The sequence below is a fragment of the Dunckerocampus dactyliophorus genome, chromosome 21, assembly GCF_027744805.1.
Source record: "Dunckerocampus dactyliophorus isolate RoL2022-P2 chromosome 21, RoL_Ddac_1.1, whole genome shotgun sequence".
In the NCBI taxonomy this organism is placed as follows: Eukaryota; Metazoa; Chordata; class Actinopteri; order Syngnathiformes; family Syngnathidae; genus Dunckerocampus; species Dunckerocampus dactyliophorus.
The window spans coordinates 7,852,915-7,873,262 of NC_072839.1; the positions used below are offsets into that span (position 1 = coordinate 7,852,915).

General features: G+C 42.3%; 1 protein-coding gene and 1 long non-coding RNA gene across 6 annotated transcripts in view; both read right to left on the bottom strand.

Annotated features, from left to right (window-relative positions):
• Window positions 1–596: 596 nt before the first annotated feature.
• LOC129174219 (uncharacterized) lies at window positions 597–2,404 on the bottom strand. The gene is made up of 2 exons (XR_008567387.1): window positions 2,358–2,404; window positions 597–2,285 (listed from the first exon to the last, which is right to left on the bottom strand). It is a non-coding gene; the product is annotated as an uncharacterized LOC129174219 (long non-coding RNA).
• A 3,000-nt stretch (window positions 2,405–5,404) lies between these two features.
• Window positions 5,405–20,348, bottom strand: part of ubr2 (ubiquitin protein ligase E3 component n-recognin 2) — a 62,136-nt gene continuing 47,192 nt past the window's right edge. For all 5 annotated transcript variants that reach the window (XM_054765953.1, XM_054765952.1, XM_054765949.1 and 2 more), the window contains exons 37-46: window positions 18,815–18,911; window positions 18,370–18,437; window positions 15,113–15,251; window positions 14,924–15,014; window positions 13,457–13,584; window positions 12,536–12,644; window positions 9,117–9,251; window positions 8,830–9,000; window positions 7,166–7,267; window positions 5,405–7,093 (exon numbers count right to left, since the gene is read on the bottom strand). In XM_054765953.1, coding sequence (XP_054621928.1) covers window positions 6,952–7,093; window positions 7,166–7,267; window positions 8,830–9,000; window positions 9,117–9,251; window positions 12,536–12,644; window positions 13,457–13,584; window positions 14,924–15,014; window positions 15,113–15,251; window positions 18,370–18,437; window positions 18,815–18,911 — 1,182 coding nt within the window. In that variant the 3' untranslated portion in view covers window positions 5,405–6,951. The remainder of the gene's footprint in view (window positions 7,094–7,165; window positions 7,268–8,829; window positions 9,001–9,116; window positions 9,252–12,535; window positions 12,645–13,456; window positions 13,585–14,923; window positions 15,015–15,112; window positions 15,252–18,369; window positions 18,438–18,814; window positions 18,912–20,348) is intronic.

A 20,348-nucleotide genomic window follows, 5' to 3' on the forward strand; every position in this document is an offset into this window, starting at 1 on the left:
TCATTTTGTCGACGACCTGACTGACTCACCCCCTCATTTACCGCTCTCCGAAGCACGGGGCCTGATGCTATTAGCATATAAGTGCAGCGCCGCTGCAGGTCTGTTCCTATCGTTCATGTTAAGCGAGCGAGTCGTTCAAAAGATCCGATTCGTTCGTGAACGTCCCACACTAGCATAATACGGAAGTGGATGCCGATCGGCACTCGTTTTAACTCCTTGGTTTACACTCATGCTAGTAAGAGATTTATGCGCTGAATCTCGCTTCAGATTTTAAGTCAAAGTCAACATAGTGACAAAACTTGAACGGAACCGACCAAAGTAATCATGGAAAACTTACCTACCGCTTGCAGTTCATCCAAGACTTGGTTTTATTCACAGCTCCTCCACACGGAAAGTTGTGTGCTGCAGTCAAATGCGTCCCAGCGGAAACGGCGGTTAGGCTGAAGTAATGTTCTGCACCACAGAGCCGCATTAGTCAAAATTGCCCCACAGCGGTGTGGGTGGCTCCGTAGCCCCGCCACTGAACAGCTGTATCAAGATTTGAAAGCAATTTGTTAGCAAAATGGCCATTTGATAAAAAACGTCACCAAGCCCTGTTTTCAGGTTTTTATTGTTTGTTATTCTTATACATTTTGTACATAATATACTCATTTATACAAGAATTCACATATTGACAAGTCCAATGTGCTAATAGAAGAGAGGGTGACTATGCAACATGCTGTGCAGAGGTGGCGAACACTAAAAAAAATCCTTAACTTAATGTTTGACCCAAAAATTGATAGAATCTAACACTGGTTTCCACTTTCTCCAGCAAAAATAATCAAGATTCGATTTAGAACCAAAAAAAAATAGTGATGGAAAACCGGCCAGACTTCAGCAAAAAAAGAAAAACAAACAAACACAAAAGCCTTTCAAAAGATCAAGTATTCACACCTGTAAAAGGAAGTCACAGCAAGCAAAAACCTTAAATAAAACATCAAAGAAGATATCACAGGCGTCCTCTGATGAAGAAAAAGCTCCGATATGACCTTGATATGTTGTGATAAGAAACAAGTAACACCTGAATCTCTGCTACTTGGGTTTGTTCGCATCCTCGATGTGGCAGTTGAAGGCAGGCGTGTCCAAAGGTTCACCACAGCCGCACGTAACACTGAAGAATCTTTGATACATTTTGTACACTAAAGATGATAAAAAGCAACCCAGTGTCGGTCTATACCTGTGCTCACCAACCTTTTTGAGCCCAAGATCCCTGGTCTCGGCCGTGGAACTGCACAAGATCCCCCCCCAAACCAGGATGTATTTATTTTGTAGAATGGTTTACTTTTATTTTGTAGAAAGTAAATGCGTGCCTATTGGTCGCTCTCCAGGAGGGGAGGGCACTGATGTAATAATACTTTTTCCCCCTAACTTTCTCATGATCGACCGGCAAAGTGCTGAAGATCGACAGGTTGTTGACCCCTGGTCTATCCAGTGGAACACGTTTAAGTCGACGCCCCTCGGACTGGCTGGACATGGACGTTACTGGTTGTTGGCGTAACCAAAACCAGCTAGCTTGCCCATTTCCTTGTGATAAAAGGAGATTAGCAAGGTTTTCCTCCATTTGTGCATATTTTTATTTTAACTGGACAGCAGTTAAGTTGCTGTTGTTGTACGCCGCTGCTTACAACACAACACGTCGACGTCGACTTAAGCGGGAGAACATGGTGGACTGGGGCTTGATGGCCTGGTTGACATAGAGGGGTTGTCAACATAAAGGGGTTTCACTGCATAGCAAAGCTAAATGAATAAAGCATAATTAACAATATATGTCATGAATAAAGAACTTATTTTTGCAATACGCCGAGGGCCAATAGAAAACTGGTTTAAGGCCTTCACATATCAGATGCTGTCTTTCGATGACAGCAGAGAGGCTGTGTTTGACTGTACATTCATGTGGAACGCCAAACAGATGTTATGTCATGTCTGTCTTTGATCTGAAAAGACATTTCTTAAAGTCTTCAAAATTCTGGAAAGAAAAAAAAAAGTCCCTGAAAGCTGTCGGCAGGAAGCTGAAAAGCTGGGAGGTTGAAAGTGTTTACTGGTGTCCAATCATGTGGCTTACACTCGCGAGTGGGGGGGGTGGGGTGCGGAGCCAAAAAGGATATCACAAGTGCTGCCAGTCGATGGCGACCAGCGTCTGATTGGCCTCTTGAGCGTGACCGATGACCTCGGCGATGCCGTGCTGACGCCACAGGCGCTCGATCTTCCTGTAGCGCTCCGCACATAGATGCAGGGGATTGCCCCGCCTGCAAACGGCACACAAATACACGACATGAACACGATCCGTGACGACAATCATCACGTGCTTAAACACTGACTTGAGACCCTGATCCGTCTCTCCGTAGTCATCCAGGTATGGAGGAGGGAAAGCAGGGAAAGTAATTATTATGTTAACTTACTTTTTTTTAACTTGTAAAAAAAAATATGTACTGTAAAAGAATTTGGATTTAGTTTGGTAGTGGCGTTAAGAGGTTTCATAACCTGCAATTCTCTACCAAACCGCTAGAGGGCAGTGGTTTCCTGCGAGTGCGTAACAGCATCACTTTTTTATGCGTGGTAATGATGGATACCACTGATTTCCTTACTGAGTAGAATACTGGCCGGTATGATCGTAGACATAAACGCCGGATCGAGTGGGTTTGTCCACTGCTGCGATACGTCAACGTCGCCGCCATATTGGATGAGTCACATCACACATGGAAACAGTTAGGCACCAAACACAGTGTATTTGTTTCCCAAGTATATTACTGCGTGTGTAAATGTACAAACGAGAGGCATTAACTTAAATTTCTTTGTAGAAAGGCGCTTTATGAAAGTAAATACATTTACTTGTATTCATTTCCAGGGCAGCCTTGGCACATCCAATATGGCGGCGGCGTTGACGTACGGCTCAGCGCTCGATGCGGCGTCTATAGGTCTATGGGTATGATACTTTACACAAATACGGTACACTTAATGTGTCTGGTAAATTTATAAACGTAGGGTGCTTCAAATCATAACATAGCTTATAGCACAAAGAATACAATACATCAAGATAATTATAGTATATCAGTAGAGTGAGGTATCTAAATTTTCTCCCAGTGATTATTTACAAGATAAAACGAGTTAAGACCAGGCTGACTTCTGAAAACTTAATAAATATAAAAATGAGTCAAATGAGCCCGTTTTTGAACGGCTTTTTGAAAGGAACGGCTCATCAAGATCCGGGTCCCCGGATGCAGTAGCAGCTGCAGCTGCAGTAGCAGACAGTATAGCCAAGCTAACATACACCAACAGAAAAAAACAAATCATATAAAACATGTTAAAATGCTGTTTTAAACAACAGAAAAAATGACAAAACCATGAAAATAAATTAGGAACTTGTACAAGAATTAAGTATTTTATAATCAATTTTAGTTTTGGCCACACCCACCACCCGCCACCCCGTAGCGCCGCCACCGCTTTCGCGCCGTCTATTAGAGCAATTAATAGCTGGGCAGTGTGCCGAGGACATGTTTTCCATGCACAGTTTCTGGATTTTGCTCACCATCATGGCGGCCGAACCCGTGCTGGTCATCATATAGAGATGGGATTTATGGCCCTTTGAGGGGACCCGGATCTTGATGAGCCGTTCCTTTCAAAAAGTCGTTCAAAAACTGGCTCATTTGACTCATTTTTATATTTATTAAGTTTTCAGAAATCAGCCTGGTCTTAACTCGTTTTATCTTGTAAATAATCACTGGGAGAAAATTTAGATACCTCACCGACATGAATTTTGATTATTCTGAAATATTGATTAAAACCTTATTTGACGTGTGGATTAAATTTTAAAGTCTGATCTGGATTCATTGTAAATATGCCACAAGGTGGCGCCACAGCACTGTGCTTTGACGGTGAGTCACTCATTTGAATTACCCTTTGTACAAATTCCTTGTATGTGTGTAAACCACGACTTGAACATGTCGTTCACCTTTCGTGGATTCGCTCTTTTGCAGATTTTTTTTTAACAATTTTGCACGGGGTTTTTAACGGCGCATTGTTTTGTGTTGTATGAGAGTTATCTATCGTGCTCTGTTGTGTGTCTTATTGCATTTACTACTGCTACCAGTAGAGGGTGGTATATACTCATGTGAGAGTAGAAGACCTGTCCAGACAAAGATAGAGCTATAACAGTCCAGATTGGCTAAAGGAGAACCCGCCCATTGTGTTCTGCGTTCTGATTGGCTGTAGGCCATTGTCAATCAATCTTCCTGCAGGACTGCCTGTTTCCTCGAGCGCCTGGAATACTGAAAATGAGTCTTCGGATCATGGAGGGCGACGATGAGGAATATGTTTCAACAAGGATACAAAACCGCTACAGCCTAATGGTGCCAGGACAGGCCAAGATCAGAGGAGTGAATACACGTGACTCACTTAATTTCTTGTGTCCAATCTCTAAAGTTGATCATTAAAATTCAAACAATTTGAACTATGAGACGGTTTAAACAAGCGAGATATGTAAGAATGTGTTCATGGCTGTCCGAGAAAAGTGTATAAAGTGTATGGTGAGGGGTTTTACAGCCTTAAAACATATATGATTGTACAAAAATAGTAGTTGGCTGCTTCGCGGATTTCACTTATTGTGGGCTATTTTGGAAACCTATCCCCCGCTATAAACGAGGCAACACTTGTAAACATTGAAAAACAAAGCAGGCTATAATGAACATTGTTAATAATACAGAACATTTTAGCCTTACTGTCTGCCATGACAGACAAGTGCTTCTCAACCATGCTTCCTTTCCTTAACTGGCTCATTTTGTCGACGACCTGACTGACTCACCCCCTCATTTACCGCTCTCCGAAGCACGGGGCCTGATGCTATTAGCATATAAGTGCAGCGCCGCTGCAGGTCTGTTCCTATCGTTCATGTTAAGCGAGCGAGTCGTTCAAAAGATCCGATTCGTTCGTGAACGTCCCACACTAGCATAATACGGAAGTGGATGCCGATCGGCACTCGTTTTAACTCCTTGGTTTACACTCATGCTAGTAAGAGATTTATGCGCTGAATCTCGCTTCAGATTTTAAGTCAAAGTCAACATAGTGACAAAACTTGAACGGAACCGACCAAAGTAATCATGGAAAACTTACCTACCGCTTGCAGTTCATCCAAGACTTGGTTTTATTCACAGCTCCTCCACACGGAAAGTTGTGTGCTGCAGTCAAATGCGTCCCAGCGGAAACGGCGGTTAGGCTGAAGTAATGTTCTGCACCACAGAGCCGCATTAGTCAAAATTGCCCCACAGCGGTGTGGGTGGCTCCGTAGCCCCGCCACTGAACAGCTGTATCAAGATTTGAAAGCAATTTGTTAGCAAAATGGCCATTTGATAAAAAACGTCACCAAGCCCTGTTTTCAGGTTTTTATTGTTTGTTATTCTTATACATTTTGTACATAATATACTCATTTATACAAGAATTCACATATTGACAAGTCCAATGTGCTAATAGAAGAGAGGGTGACTATGCAACATGCTGTGCAGAGGTGGCGAACACTAAAAAAAATCCTTAACTTAATGTTTGACCCAAAAATTGATAGAATCTAACACTGGTTTCCACTTTCTCCAGCAAAAATAATCAAGATTCGATTTAGAACCAAAAAAAAATAGTGATGGAAAACCGGCCAGACTTCAGCAAAAAAAGAAAAACAAACAAACACAAAAGCCTTTCAAAAGATCAAGTATTCACACCTGTAAAAGGAAGTCACAGCAAGCAAAAACCTTAAATAAAACATCAAAGAAGATATCACAGGCGTCCTCTGATGAAGAAAAAGCTCCGATATGACCTTGATATGTTGTGATAAGAAACAAGTAACACCTGAATCTCTGCTACTTGGGTTTGTTCGCATCCTCGATGTGGCAGTTGAAGGCAGGCGTGTCCAAAGGTTCACCACAGCCGCACGTAACACTGAAGAATCTTTGATACATTTTGTACACTAAAGATGATAAAAAGCAACCCAGTGTCGGTCTATACCTGTGCTCACCAACCTTTTTGAGCCCAAGATCCCTGGTCTCGGCCGTGGAACTGCACAAGATCCCCCCCCAAACCAGGATGTATTTATTTTGTAGAATGGTTTACTTTTATTTTGTAGAAAGTAAATGCGTGCCTATTGGTCGCTCTCCAGGAGGGGAGGGCACTGATGTAATAATACTTTTTCCCCCTAACTTTCTCATGATCGACCGGCAAAGTGCTGAAGATCGACAGGTTGTTGACCCCTGGTCTATCCAGTGGAACACGTTTAAGTCGACGCCCCTCGGACTGGCTGGACATGGACGTTACTGGTTGTTGGCGTAACCAAAACCAGCTAGCTTGCCCATTTCCTTGTGATAAAAGGAGATTAGCAAGGTTTTCCTCCATTTGTGCATATTTTTATTTTAACTGGACAGCAGTTAAGTTGCTGTTGTTGTACGCCGCTGCTTACAACACAACACGTCGACGTCGACTTAAGCGGGAGAACATGGTGGACTGGGGCTTGATGGCCTGGTTGACATAGAGGGGTTGTCAACATAAAGGGGTTTCACTGCATAGCAAAGCTAAATGAATAAAGCATAATTAACAATATATGTCATGAATAAAGAACTTATTTTTGCAATACGCCGAGGGCCAATAGAAAACTGGTTTAAGGCCTTCACATATCAGATGCTGTCTTTCGATGACAGCAGAGAGGCTGTGTTTGACTGTACATTCATGTGGAACGCCAAACAGATGTTATGTCATGTCTGTCTTTGATCTGAAAAGACATTTCTTAAAGTCTTCAAAATTCTGGAAAGAAAAAAAAAAGTCCCTGAAAGCTGTCGGCAGGAAGCTGAAAAGCTGGGAGGTTGAAAGTGTTTACTGGTGTCCAATCATGTGGCTTACACTCGCGAGTGGGGGGGGTGGGGTGCGGAGCCAAAAAGGATATCACAAGTGCTGCCAGTCGATGGCGACCAGCGTCTGATTGGCCTCTTGAGCGTGACCGATGACCTCGGCGATGCCGTGCTGACGCCACAGGCGCTCGATCTTCCTGTAGCGCTCCGCACATAGATGCAGGGGATTGCCCCGCCTGCAAACGGCACACAAATACACAACATGAACACAATCCGTGACGACAATCATCACGTGCTTAAACACTGACTTGAGACCCTGATCCGTCTCTCCGTAGTCATCCAGGTATGGAGGAGGGTAGAAGCAGCCCTTTGTTTTACCTGCCACAAACAGCACCTGGCTCTCTCTCACTCTGAAAACACACACACACACACACACACACACACACACACACAGTCATTACAAAGGGAAACAGATGCAGTAAATAGACTTGACTTTATAACCAGTGTATTCATTAGTATACTTATGTAACCCATAAGAACCCAGAGCCAAACTAAAATGATGGAAGATGGATTTTTTGTGCTTAATAGCACAAAAGTACTTTGAATTAAACAAAATGACATTTATTCATTCAAAAAAAGTGACTTGTCACATACGCACAGAAACTTGCATATGTGCAGTAAGTTGCACCCGTACGTCAGTGAAACTCGAGTCTTTGTGTCAGTGAAACTTGAGTCTTTGTCGAGCTCAGTGAGTCAGTGAAAATCGAGTCTTCGTGTCAGTGAAACTCGAGTCTTTGTGTCAGTGAAACTCGAGTCTCCGTCGAGCTTCGTGAGTCAGTGAAACTCAAGTCTTCATCGAGCTCAGTGAGTCAGTGAAAATCGAGTCTTCGCGTCAGTAAAACTCGAGCCTTCATCTTCATCAAGAACCGATGAGTCAGTGAAACTCAAGTTTTTGTTGAGCCCCGCAAGTCAGTGAAAATGTAATGCTATTTGTTTTTCATGTGTTGGATATAAAACAAAGACGAGCACAATATAACCAAGAGTCTTCAACTGAGGTTGCAACAACAAGACACCCGAACGAAACCTGATTCATCTTCATCTTATTCGCAACGCACACTAAAATTGGAAAAAAGAAACACTGAATAAAAAAACTAAACCTGGAAAAAAAAAAATCAACAATCCGGAGCAGCCTTCACAATAAAAGTGATATTTTCCTGGCTTGTTTTCTATAAATTCATTGAAGAAATATAATAAGAACAGTCGAGTGTCACCCATATTTGACAACCTATTAAAATGAAAACTAAAATTGTTAAATGGCTTTTAAAAAATCAGCTAGCTCACCTATTTTGAGGAAGCCATATCCTGGGGTGACAACCACTCCATAATGTTACGTCACTTAGGGATTTAAGGTCAAGTCAAGTACAAAGATGTACAGGAAACATTTTAGGACATTCCAAGTGTTGCTGACATGCGTGGGTTCTTAGGGGTTCATGTTCATATCAATAAAAAAGTTGTGTCATCAAAACATCTTGAAGGAACAACAAAAGTCCAAAATAAATGTCAGTACATGGAAGCAACCAGCAGAGGGCGTGTTACTTTTCTGCCAAGTGAATCAAAACAAGGCAAATGTTTGGCTTGAGATGAACCAAAAGTAATAAACTGTATTGTACACATAAAAAATATTACACAATATTACTTGTGTAATATTGCTTTTATGTCGTTGGCCAAAGTCACAAAGTGAAAGTGCGAGCCATGGCTGGTTCCGGTTCAGGGATGTGACGCGAGTAAGCCAGTCTGAGGGGTGTCCACATTGAAGTGTTCCACTGTAATATCATATTTTCACCATTTTAGGTTACTACTGAATTTGCAAGTGGTTCCATGCGGTTATCAAAGTTGAATCACACACCTAAACACGTGAACATTACCAAGTACCAAGTACCAGTAGTGTCATCCGTTATGAGGTGTGTGGTACCTGAGGAAGAGCCCGACGCCAGCGCCACACGTAAAGGTGTGGGCGGTGCAGGCACCGACGTCCTCGCCGTCCACCTCAGTCTGACAGCAGTAACTCTGAGAACACAGCATGGAACCGCAGACTAGACACAGAGTGGGAGCGCGCGACTTGTCTCCACCTGACCGGGGACACCTGCACAGGTAGGACGGCAAAAAATAAAATACACACAACACACAGTAAATGTGTGGATGAATCATTCACCACATGTTACTGACACTTAAATGCCTAAAAAATGTGTGTGTACTGACGTAAAGCTGGATGCCTGGTTAATAAGGACGCTGTAATCTTCGGGCAGGTCAATCAATCGGTTTGATTCTCTGGGAAACCTGACTATGACGCCGCTCCCCTGCAGTGTCTGTCTGACGGCTGGATGAGCACACCAACTGCAATAAACACAGAAAATACATTTTTTTCATTTCATTTGTTAGGCTAGTGCAGTGGTCACCAACCTTTTTGAGACCAATATCCCTGCTTTCAGTCGCGAACCTGCGCAAGATCTCCCCCCCAAACAAGTGGGATATACTGTATGTATATTTTTAAACCCTTCCCTCACCCACCCCCCATCTCCCCTGGTAGGGTGGGCGGCTGTTCATCTCAAGCTCGGGTCCTCTACCAGAGGCCTGGGAGCTTGAGGGTCCTGCGTAGTATCTTAGCTGTTCCTAGGACTGCTCTCTTCTGGACGGAGATGTCTGATGTTTCTCCAGGTATCTGCTGGAGCCACTTCTCCAGTGTGGGGGACACGGCCCCCAGCGCTCCTATGACCACGGCAACCACTGTTGCGTTCACCTTCCAGGCCCCCGGTATTTCTCTAGTTTCTCGTGTTCCTTTGTCCTGATATTGTCATCATTGGGGATGGCTACATCCACCACAATGGCTGTCCTCTGCTGCTTATCCATGACCAAGATGTCCGGTTGGTTGGCCACAACCATCTTATCGGTCTGTATTCGGAAGTCCCACAGGATCTTAGCCCTCTCATTTTCCACCACCTTGGGAGGTGTTTCCCATTGCGATCTCGGGGTCTCCAATACATATTCTGCACAGATGTTTCTGTACTCTATACCGGCTACTTGGTTATGGCGTTCCATGTATTCTTTTCCTGCCAGTATCTTACACCCTGCTATTAGGTGCTGGACTGTTTCAGGGGCCTCTTTGCACAGCCTGCACCTGGCTGGCTGCCTGGTATGGTAGATCTGGGCCTCTATTGCTCTGGTGCTCAAGGCCTACTCCTGTGCTGCCATGATTAGCGCCTCTGTGCTGTCCTTCAGTCCAGCCCTCTCTAGCCATTGGTAGGACTTGTTCATATCCGCCACTTCAGCTATCTGTTGGTGGTACATCCCATGATGGTTCCTCCTACTCCTTCTTTTCCAGTTTTCACTGCCTGAGACATTCACTAAGTGCTTCATCTCTTGGGGCCATCTTCCTGATGTATTCGTGGAGCTTGGATGTTTCTGATGCTCATAGTGGTCCTGATGCTCACTCATCCTCCGCCTCCCTCTTTGCGCTTAGCGTATAGCCTCTGGATACTCGATTTGGGGTGGAACCCCTCCGTGCATGGTGAGCAGCTTCCATGTTTTAACATCTGTGGTCTGAACTTCCTCCTTTGGCCAGCTTATTATTAGCAGGGTATCTGATCACTGGCAGGGCATAGCTGTTAATTGCCCAGATCTTGTTCTTGCCACTGAGCTGACTTCTCAGGACTTGCCTTACATGTTGAAGATACTTGACCATTGCAGCTTTCCTAGTGGCCTCCTCATGGTTACCATTTGCCTGTGGTATTCCAAGGTACTTGTAGCTCTCCTCAACATCTACTATTCTGCCCTGTGGGAGTGCAACGGCCTCTGTATGGACGACCTTCCCCCTCTTTGTTACCATTCGGCCACATTTCTCCAGCCCGAATGACATTCCAATGTCCCCGCTGTAGATCCTGGTGGTGTGGATCAGTGAGTCAATATCTCGCTCGCTCTTAGCATACAGCTTGATGTCATCCATGTAGAGGAGGTGACTGATGGTGGCCCCATTCTTAAGTTGGTATCCATTGCCAGTCTTGTTGATTAATTGGCTGAGGGGGTTCAGGCCTATGCAGAACAGCAGCGGGGACAGAGCATCTCCTTGGTATATGCCACATTTGATGGAGACTTGCGCAATTGGCTCGAAGTTGGCCTCAAGGGTGGTCTGCCACAGCCTCATTGAGTTTGCAACAAAGGCTTTTAGAGTGGTGTTGACCTTGTACAGCTTCAGGCATTCCAGGATCCATGTGTGTGGCAATGAGTCATAGGCTTTCTGGTAATCAATCCAGGCAGTGCACAAGTTTGTCTGTCTGGTTTTACAGGCTCGGGTGACAGTTCTGTCAATCAGTAGTTGGTGTTTGGCTCCACTGGTGTTTCTACCAATGCCGTTTTGGGGACTGAGCTCCTTGCTGGGGCTTGTGGGTTGCTGCCTAGAGGTGTACGGGTGTGTTTAGTGGACAAAATGTGTGCCTGTTGGTCGCTCTCCGGGATTGTGAGGGCACTAATGTGATAATACATTTTTTCAAATGTTCTTGTGATCGACCAACAAAGTTCCAAAGGTCGACTAGTAGCTCACAATCAACGGGTTGGCAACCCCTGAGAGAGTGGATTGGATTATAACCTAGCAGTCTGAATTTGTTGCAATTCACATATTTATGGTATAAAAAGTTTATTATGTTTCTCCAAATATAGGGTGTTTTTTTACACAGAGAACACTTTTCATTCACAATAAGTCGTTAATAATTTATAAATATGTGATAATTGCGGTTAAGATGTACAGCATGCATGCGCCATTGTTAAAAAGGCCACAATTTTACATGTTTATGTCTTTATGTGTCACTTGGCACTTTATTCGGCAGTACTTGAACGTGCCATAGTCGTGTGTTGTGGCTCGGATTCCAGCTGTTCATCGATCATCTTACGGTATCATTCAGTTGTAGTGGATACTTATACATCTTATCATTTTAACTACGTTTAATAAGAGTGTGAGGCTTATTTAGTGCTTTAAACCTGGATTGTGCATTTAGCATTTACATTGTTAGCTTCTGCTGCTAGTGAACCATGGCAATTGAATCATTTTTATTGCAAACGTTGATCTTGAAAAAAAATTGGAGTGGATCTTAAATTGGGTGGAGCAAAACGTGTGTTAAAAAAAAGACAATTTTATGGCTCTATCAATTACTCAGGGATGTTCGCCATTCGCGGGTTAGTTGTTTTAGAGCAGCGATGTCCAGGGGCTATTTGCGGCCTGCAGTATAAAGTACAGGTCGTAGGAGCGGTCGTCTCCCAACCTGAAGGTTGTGGGTTCAATCCTCTGTCCTCCCGTGATCGTGTCGAAGTGTCCTTGGGCAAGATACTGAACCCCCAGTTGCTCCTGATGCTGCGTCATAAGTAGGTAAATGTGCTAACAGTGTCAAAGCGCTTTGAGTGCCTTGAAGGTGGAAGTGAGAGACCATTTACCATAATGCAAATCTAACATGTATGGGTTTTTTTGTTTTATTTTTTTGGTATATCTGGACCTACATTGGACTGGTTGCAGCATGTTTAGTAATATTAAGTAAATGTGAAGACTGTCAAAGCCTTCATATTTTCCGTATGCCCTGGATGGAATGCATGTATAGTGCCCTGTTTGAGAGGAGCATACAGATATTAACTGTTACCTGTGTATGAGCGGCTCCAGCAAGGGTTGTTGGCTCTGATAGAGCTGCAGCAGGTTGGAGGGCAGACTGAGGTAGCTACACAGCGCCTCCCATTGACCAGGTCCTGTACCTGCACAATTACAATTTATCAATTCAAATCCTTTAACAGTCAAACACCAGACTTTTTTTTTTATTTGTTATTCAATAGAGGCATAATGACTAAGAGTGGAAGCAAATATTCTTTGACGCTTTGGCGAGCTTTTGGTAGCTCCCAAGCTACTAGTTGGAGAATCGTGGCTTGCTCATCAATAACTTAGGTGTCTCATGCTAATGCTAATGTTGTTGTGGTTCCTTATTACGTGTGAAGACAGTAAAACAACGTACACCCAGTGATATATGACCTGAGGAGAGTTTAACTTATGAGAGGTGTCTTGATTCCAAATACTGCTGTCGCTTTTTGTACCACAACGTTTCTCCTCAGCTGTTGTTATTTGAAGCGGCATTCTTATTTCCTAATGACTCGTGCACATGCTTGTCGTGCTGGCCATGTGTCGTATTTTCATGAGACGTTTCTTACATGCTGCAAAGTCCTTATGCAGCTTTGTCTCACCTACCCATAGTATGAAAGCCAAAGTGAAACCACACATTTGATTTTACTACTATCTAGCACGACGCACCTCCTGTATGGCATGAAAGACCTTTATGGCGCCTATCTTTTAATAATCATTTTTTTAAAACTATACATGGTGAGAATGTATCAATAATCCATGATAATGTAAAACACCACGATAGTTCATTATAACAGTATTTCATCACACCCCGAAATTCAACGCACATTTGAAGTGTTAAGGCCAGTAAGAACACTGGGACGTAATGAGTTGGTTGATGTAAGTAGGACCGACTTAAGTGGGTCCCACTGTATTATGTTACTACTGTCATTACCCTGTAGGTCAGCTGGTGGTGCTGTAGAGTTCAGGTAATGAAAGAAGAGAGCGGCAGCTCGGAGGAACGGCAAGACGCCAGCTTTAACACAACGCCACAGTTGCCAGGACGCTACGTCAGGTAAAAGGCTAAAAACACACACAGACTAATGGTTAGAGTTGTAGACGTACACTCCTGATCAAAATTTTAAGACCAGTTGAAAATTTGCAAGAATTTACATCTTGCACTGTTGGATATTAATGAGGTTCTAAGTAGAGATTCAAATTGCAAAACGAAGAAATGGAAATGAGACAAAAAGATTTTTGAGTATGCAATTTATTGCAAGCAACCATTAAACTAAAATAGCCTGTTGATCAGCTGATCAAAAGTTTATAAAAGTCAAAGACAGCTAAGACAGTCATTTGAAACTTCTTTAAAAAAAGGGTTACGGAAAAAGTCAAGTGGGAGATGCAAAAAAATGGCACCGGCCCTGAGCTGGAGGATCCGATTGGCTGTTCGCCAAGAAACGGGATGATCCTCGGTCCAAATGACAGTTGCTACTGGTGCCGAGTGCAGTCCAATAACCATCAGACAGCATCTGCGAGAGAAGGCTTTTAAGAAAAAAGGTCTTCAAAGGCCTTGTGCCCTTCAATGCCACAAAATTGCCTGTTTGGAATTTGCACGAGAGCACCAAACATGGTACATTGAAAGATGGAGGAAAGCTTTATTCTCTGATGAGAAAATATGCAACCTTGACAATCCTGGTGGCTTCCAACGTTACTGACATGACATCCCACCTGAGATGTTTTCCACACGGCACAGTGGAGGAGGCGGCATCATGATCTAGGGTACTTTTTCCTTCAATGGAACAATTGAGCTTCTGGTTGTGCAGGGGCGTCAAAACGGCAGCTATGTGGAGATGTTGCAGGGGGCATCCCTCATGCTTTAAGGCCTTCATCTGTGTGGTAATGACTGGCTTTTTCAACAGGACAACACTGCAGCTCACAATGCCTGCCTGACAAAAGACTTCCTCCAAATGAATAGCTGCACTATTCAGACCGTACTGCATTTTTCCCTGATCTAAATCCAATTGAGAACATTTGGGATTTGGATGGCACGGGAAGTTTACAAAAATGGACATCTGTTCCAACGACAGTGAATGCCCCCCGTGAAGCAATGTTCACCACCTGGAGCAACATTCCCGCTCTCCTCCTAGAAACACTGGCATCAAGCATGCCCAAACCAATTTTTGAGGTGATTAATAAGAATGGCTACAGCTACTCATTACTGAGTCCTATTTTGGACATTTCATTTATAGGGCGGGTTCTGGGGTTTTTTGAGCTATGGTCTTTTGATCAGCTGATGAGTAGCCTATTTCACTTTAATGCATGTTTGCAATAAATTGCTTACTCAAAAAATGTTTTGTCTTACTTTCCTGCCTGTCCTGTATTCATGTTTGCTTCGATGTCAGGGGTTATATGGACTGACCCGTCGAGGTGTTTCCTCAGTGTGTTGTAGAGCTGGCAGGTAAGCTCCTCCTCCTCAGATCTCCCACTGTCCTGTTCCATACATACCTCTTCTACCGACACAGCAAGGGAAAAGGTAACAGGTAAAAAGGTTACCTGACAGGTAGGTTTCTAAACACACATAAAGATACTTGTGATTTGAGTGAGGTACCCGTGGTCGAGGTGAGCAGGACCTGAACCAGGTGAGCAACAGTGATGAGGTGAAGTAGGTGGACGTGAGCTGAGTCGATCACATTCCGTCCTGATTGGTCTAGACTGTGTACAGAGGTGTAGGACAACACGGAGTAAACCTGGAAAAAAGTAAAAAGACTCATGAGTGAATTCTGATAGAAAAAAATGGATACAGACTCTTTTTACCGCTGAGCATGTCCACTTTTTGGAACCCACAATTGGTGCCCAGGTTTCTTCATATATTTTATTTCCACTATATAGTTTTCTATATTTGTTTGTAGGACAACATTGAGGAAATGACCACGTCTATACAATATAAAGTAGTCAGTGTACAGTTTGTATAACAGTGTATATTTCTTCTCCTCTCAAAATATCACACCGCACGCACATTAATGTTAAAGCAGCTGGCAACAAAAGTGAGTACACCCCTGGATAGGGTTTAGGTCTAGAGACTTGCATGACCAATCCATCACCTTTACTTCTTGACAAGACAGTAACAGTCTGGGAGATGTGTTGTTATGTTGGAATACGGCACAGAAATCTGTCCTGTTAAATTGCTGTATGGTCTTGGCCACCGTGTAATTCAGCTTCAGTGTGTGAGCAATGTTTATTTATTTTTGTGTTTTACTTATTTTTGAAAAGGGGAAGGGGAGGAGAAAGAGAAAAGAGAAAAAAAGGGGGAAGGGAAAAGAAAAAAGAAAAAAACTCTTTCTTTATTCATATTTAACTTATATATTCATTTTTTTTTCTCTTACTGTCATCTATTATGTATTATTATCCTGATTACCACAGAAAACATGACATGGAATGCAGGAAGTGAATAACAAGTGTTGTAATAGATGTGGAATAGACGGAGGGGTAGGATTAAATAAGCTTTGCTTCTTCCTACTCCTTTTGGACATGGGGAACTGTCAAAGAATGATTCATGAGATGTATTCCATTGTAACCTTCATGTTCAAATAAACTAAACCAAACCAAACCAAAATATTTTAGGACAAACAAAGAGAAAGGAGAATAGAAAAAATATACAATAAGAAATTTTAAAAAATGTAAAAAAAAAAAGTAAACCAAAAGGCGGGCCGCACGGTGGTCGAGTGGTTAGCATGTTGGTGTTGGCCACACAGTCAAGAGATCAGGAAGACCTGGGTTTGAATCTCCACTTGGGCATCTGTGTGTGGAGTTTGCATGTTCTCCCAGTGCGTGCCTGGGTTTTCTCCGGTACTCCAAAAAACATGCATGTTAGGTTAATTGGTGACTCTAAATTGTCCATATGTATGAATGTGAGCGTGAATGGTTGTTTGTCTATATGTGCCCTGAGATTGGCTGGTGACTCGTCCTGGGTGTAACACGCCTCTCACCCAAAGTCAGCTGGGATAGACTCCAGCATACCCCTGTGACCCTAATGAGGATAAGCGGTATAGAAAATGAATGGATGGGGGTAAACCAAAGGGGATATGCACAGAGTCAGGTCACAGATCACAGGTCACATCTTACCTGACATCGTCACTGTCCACAGATTGTATATACCTGTAATTGTCCCATCGTTTGTAATATTTTCCCCTTTGTATTGCTGTAAACAAAGTCATAAGCTCCATTGTTCTTATGTTTAATAACTTGTACCAAAAGAGCTAAAGAGGGGATGTCTATTTTAAGCCAATGTTTAGTGATAGCTTTTTTAGCAGCAACAAGGATGATCCTAGTAAATATATATCACACTGACATATTCCCTCTGGGGGTATACCAAGGAACAAAGTAAAGAAAGACATTTCTAATCGAAAACCTAACACTGAATATATTACCTTTATTCCTACTTGACTTCTTCCAAAAGTCAACAATACCCGGGCATGACCAAAATATATGGACGGATAGATGCACACTCCCTCCAACAGATAATAAGTAGTAGCAAAAACTTTTGATTTCCACACTGGTGTACTAAAGAAACGGACCAGACTTTTCCAACAAAAATCTCTCCATGTACCCAGTTAGTAGTGCAATTTTGAGATTTCCATTCCTCCAGCCAAAGATCTTTATCCCATTTTTCTACATGTAGATACGTTTGTGTATCAGTTGAACCTAAAGTCTGATAAATTTTCCCTACAATATTTTTACTACTGGATCCTTTATAAATATCAACAAAGATCTGAACTAAATTAGAAACATTTTAAGTCAGACCACTTTGTATTTCCTTTGTAAAATAGTGGCGGAGTTGAAGACACCTGAGGAAATCATCTTTACCGAGTCCAAATTTACTCGAGAGCTTTTGAAAACTGTCCAACTGACCTTTGAAAATAATACTAATAAATGCTGTTATACCCATTGTTTAAATGTTGGATCATGTTGGTTGGACGTTTGGATCACATAGAGGCCAGCACAGAACCTTAATTTGTCTTTGAAGCTAGAGTATATTTACAACTTCACGCCATACTCTGATGGAGGTACACAAGCAGAGGTTTCCAAGCTGTAAAATTGATTTGGCACAATGTCTACGGCCACACAATGTGCACAGCCAAGTACTGACTGTAATGGTATGTAAGGGTGTTAGCAATGTTCTTATAGCCTCTGCCTTCTTTATGTAGAGCAACAATTATTTTTTTCACATCCTCAGAGAGGATGAAAAGTATGAGAGAGTGTGAGCGATAATACCAAATTTAACACACCTGCTATCCATTCACACGTGAGACCTTGGAACACCTTGTAATGAATCACATGACACTGGAGAGGGAAAATCGCTAATTGGGCCCAATTTGGACAATTTCACTTAGGAGGGTATCTACTTTTGTTACCAGCGGTTGAGACATAATGGGTGTGCGTTCCGTTATTGAGGGGATAGTAAATTTACATTCTTATACAAGCTGTACACTGACTACTTTACGGTGTATCAAAGTGTCATTTATTCAGTGTTGTCTCATGAAAATAGAATATTTGCAGAAATGTCAGGGATGTACTCACTTGTGTGAGCTAATGTACATACAGGTCCTACATCTTATAGTAAGTGCTGCCGAATGTTACAGGATGGCTTGACAAGGCCAGGACCCATTAAATTCTCATTAGGAATCATGATTGACTCATAGCTGATGGTGTCTCTTGCTGAGGCAGAAACCTCAGGCTCCCTCCCACGCATTGCAAGACGGTCAATGGTAGGCGAGAGGGGGATATATATCTTTTCTAAATATATCATTAAAATGCTAATGGAATATAAAGTGGCTTAATGGCGTATGTAAAGTGGATCTAACTCACCAGAACGTGGAACATGTCAATATCCAGGATGCTTGGAGTGTTTTCTACTTGCGGGCATGGAACCAGAGCTTCAGAAGAGACAGAAACAAATGCATACAAAAAGATTATTCTATTTCGAATCAATTGGTTCTTTAATGTATATTTTACACGCAACAAAATGCTTAACAACTTGATGTTAATTTGCATTGTGTATCCCCTACCATTCTATTAGGGGGCACCCTGCCATTCCCAAGGAAGGTCAAATTTTATTTTATTTTCTATATAACACCAGATTACAACAAAAGTAATAAAAAATATATTTAAAATACCTATAAAACACGTTGGTTCATTAAGTTATTTTATTAAACAACCAACATTGTGCCCCCCACTCCCTAGCACTGTACACCGAGGGGAAACATTGATTTATAATGTGTATTTGCCAAAAAAAACAGGCAGATATGTGCACCTGCGAACAATCTGATGAAGTGTGTGTGGACTGTTTGCGGTGAAGCTGATCTCCAGCAAGCTGAACTGAACCTGGTGATGGAGCTCAAGCAGTCGTCCTGTAACACACAATCACAGCATGGACATATATGACTCATAACATTGACAGATAGTGGTGCCAAGACAACAGACGCCGTACATCGTATCAAATTTTTCAATGTTGTTGTACCAACATGGGGTCTCTAAAAAGGTCCAGTTGTAAAACTTGATTTCAAAGAACAAAAACATTCTAGTAGATGACCATGAGACATTGGTTAATAGTGCATGCATCATAAAAGGCAACTGCACAACAGAACAATCAGGCTCTAACAATACCTATGGGTGTCTTAGAATAGTCTACTATTCAATTCAGAGAAGTCTGATTTGACTATCCATCGTGCCATCCAATCGTATTGTAGCAAGAGGTGTACACAATTGTGTAGTTCTGAGCGGCTGTTCAAGGTTTGGGCTTTAGTTGGCAGTGACGTTCTGCATACTGGGTTAGGATTTATTTAGGAAATAAGTCCATAGAAGGAGAGAACTGGGAAACAACAGCTTTTCATGCAGTGTTTTAGCATCTACCTGCAAGATTATGGCACTAATTTCAAGATTTATTTCAAATAAATGGCTGACTCTTTGACAGCCATCCTGTTGTTGTCGTTCAACCACCCATCATGTGATCAAGACTGTACCATTCTGACAACATGGGGGTAGCCTACGGCTGCTGCTGAGCATGCATTTTTTTTACATAGAATATCCTTTTTTGTTACAAATAGCCCATTTTGATACAAAAACAGTAATTTGTGTAATAAAGAATATAAAGAAAACCATCAACAGTCAACATCAGACTTATTGGCTCATAATGCTACTAAATGTTATCCAAAGTGTGGAAGCATTTTGAAAATGTTAAAGATGACCCCAAGAAAGTGAAGTACAACTTGTGTCAGCAGCTTCTTACATATCACACGACAACAACCAACCTGGTGTATCATTTAAAACAGGTAAGACTGGTTCACCAGCTTCATTTTATATCCCCAATGTGGATTTTTTTCTAATATATCAGACTGATAAAGGCATACTGTAAATTAGAAAAATCATCAGTATGACCGAAAGTTTGTGATGGGAGTAAATTGACTCATCTAATGTGCATATTATGACGTCACCAGGCTCAGAATTTGGCAGATCCCTGTTTCCATGATACCGGCTCATCAACAGGCTCATCAAAATGCCTGATCGACTTGTGATACTCTTCCTCATCTCTCAAACAAACCCAACTATCGTCATCGTCATTTACAGCGGGATCTTGAACACCACTGCTGCCTCAACTGCTATTATTACTGCTATTATTACAAAAATAGATATAAAGTATCTATCAGCCCGCGGATCTTAATGCTCATGCCGCTATTGTCACATTTTTTACATTACTGCAACACCCCCCCTCAGATTTAAGTTACAAATGTCCGCCATCTCCTGGTGTAAGTATTAACTGCATGAGGCACCATATTTGCAGAAATGGC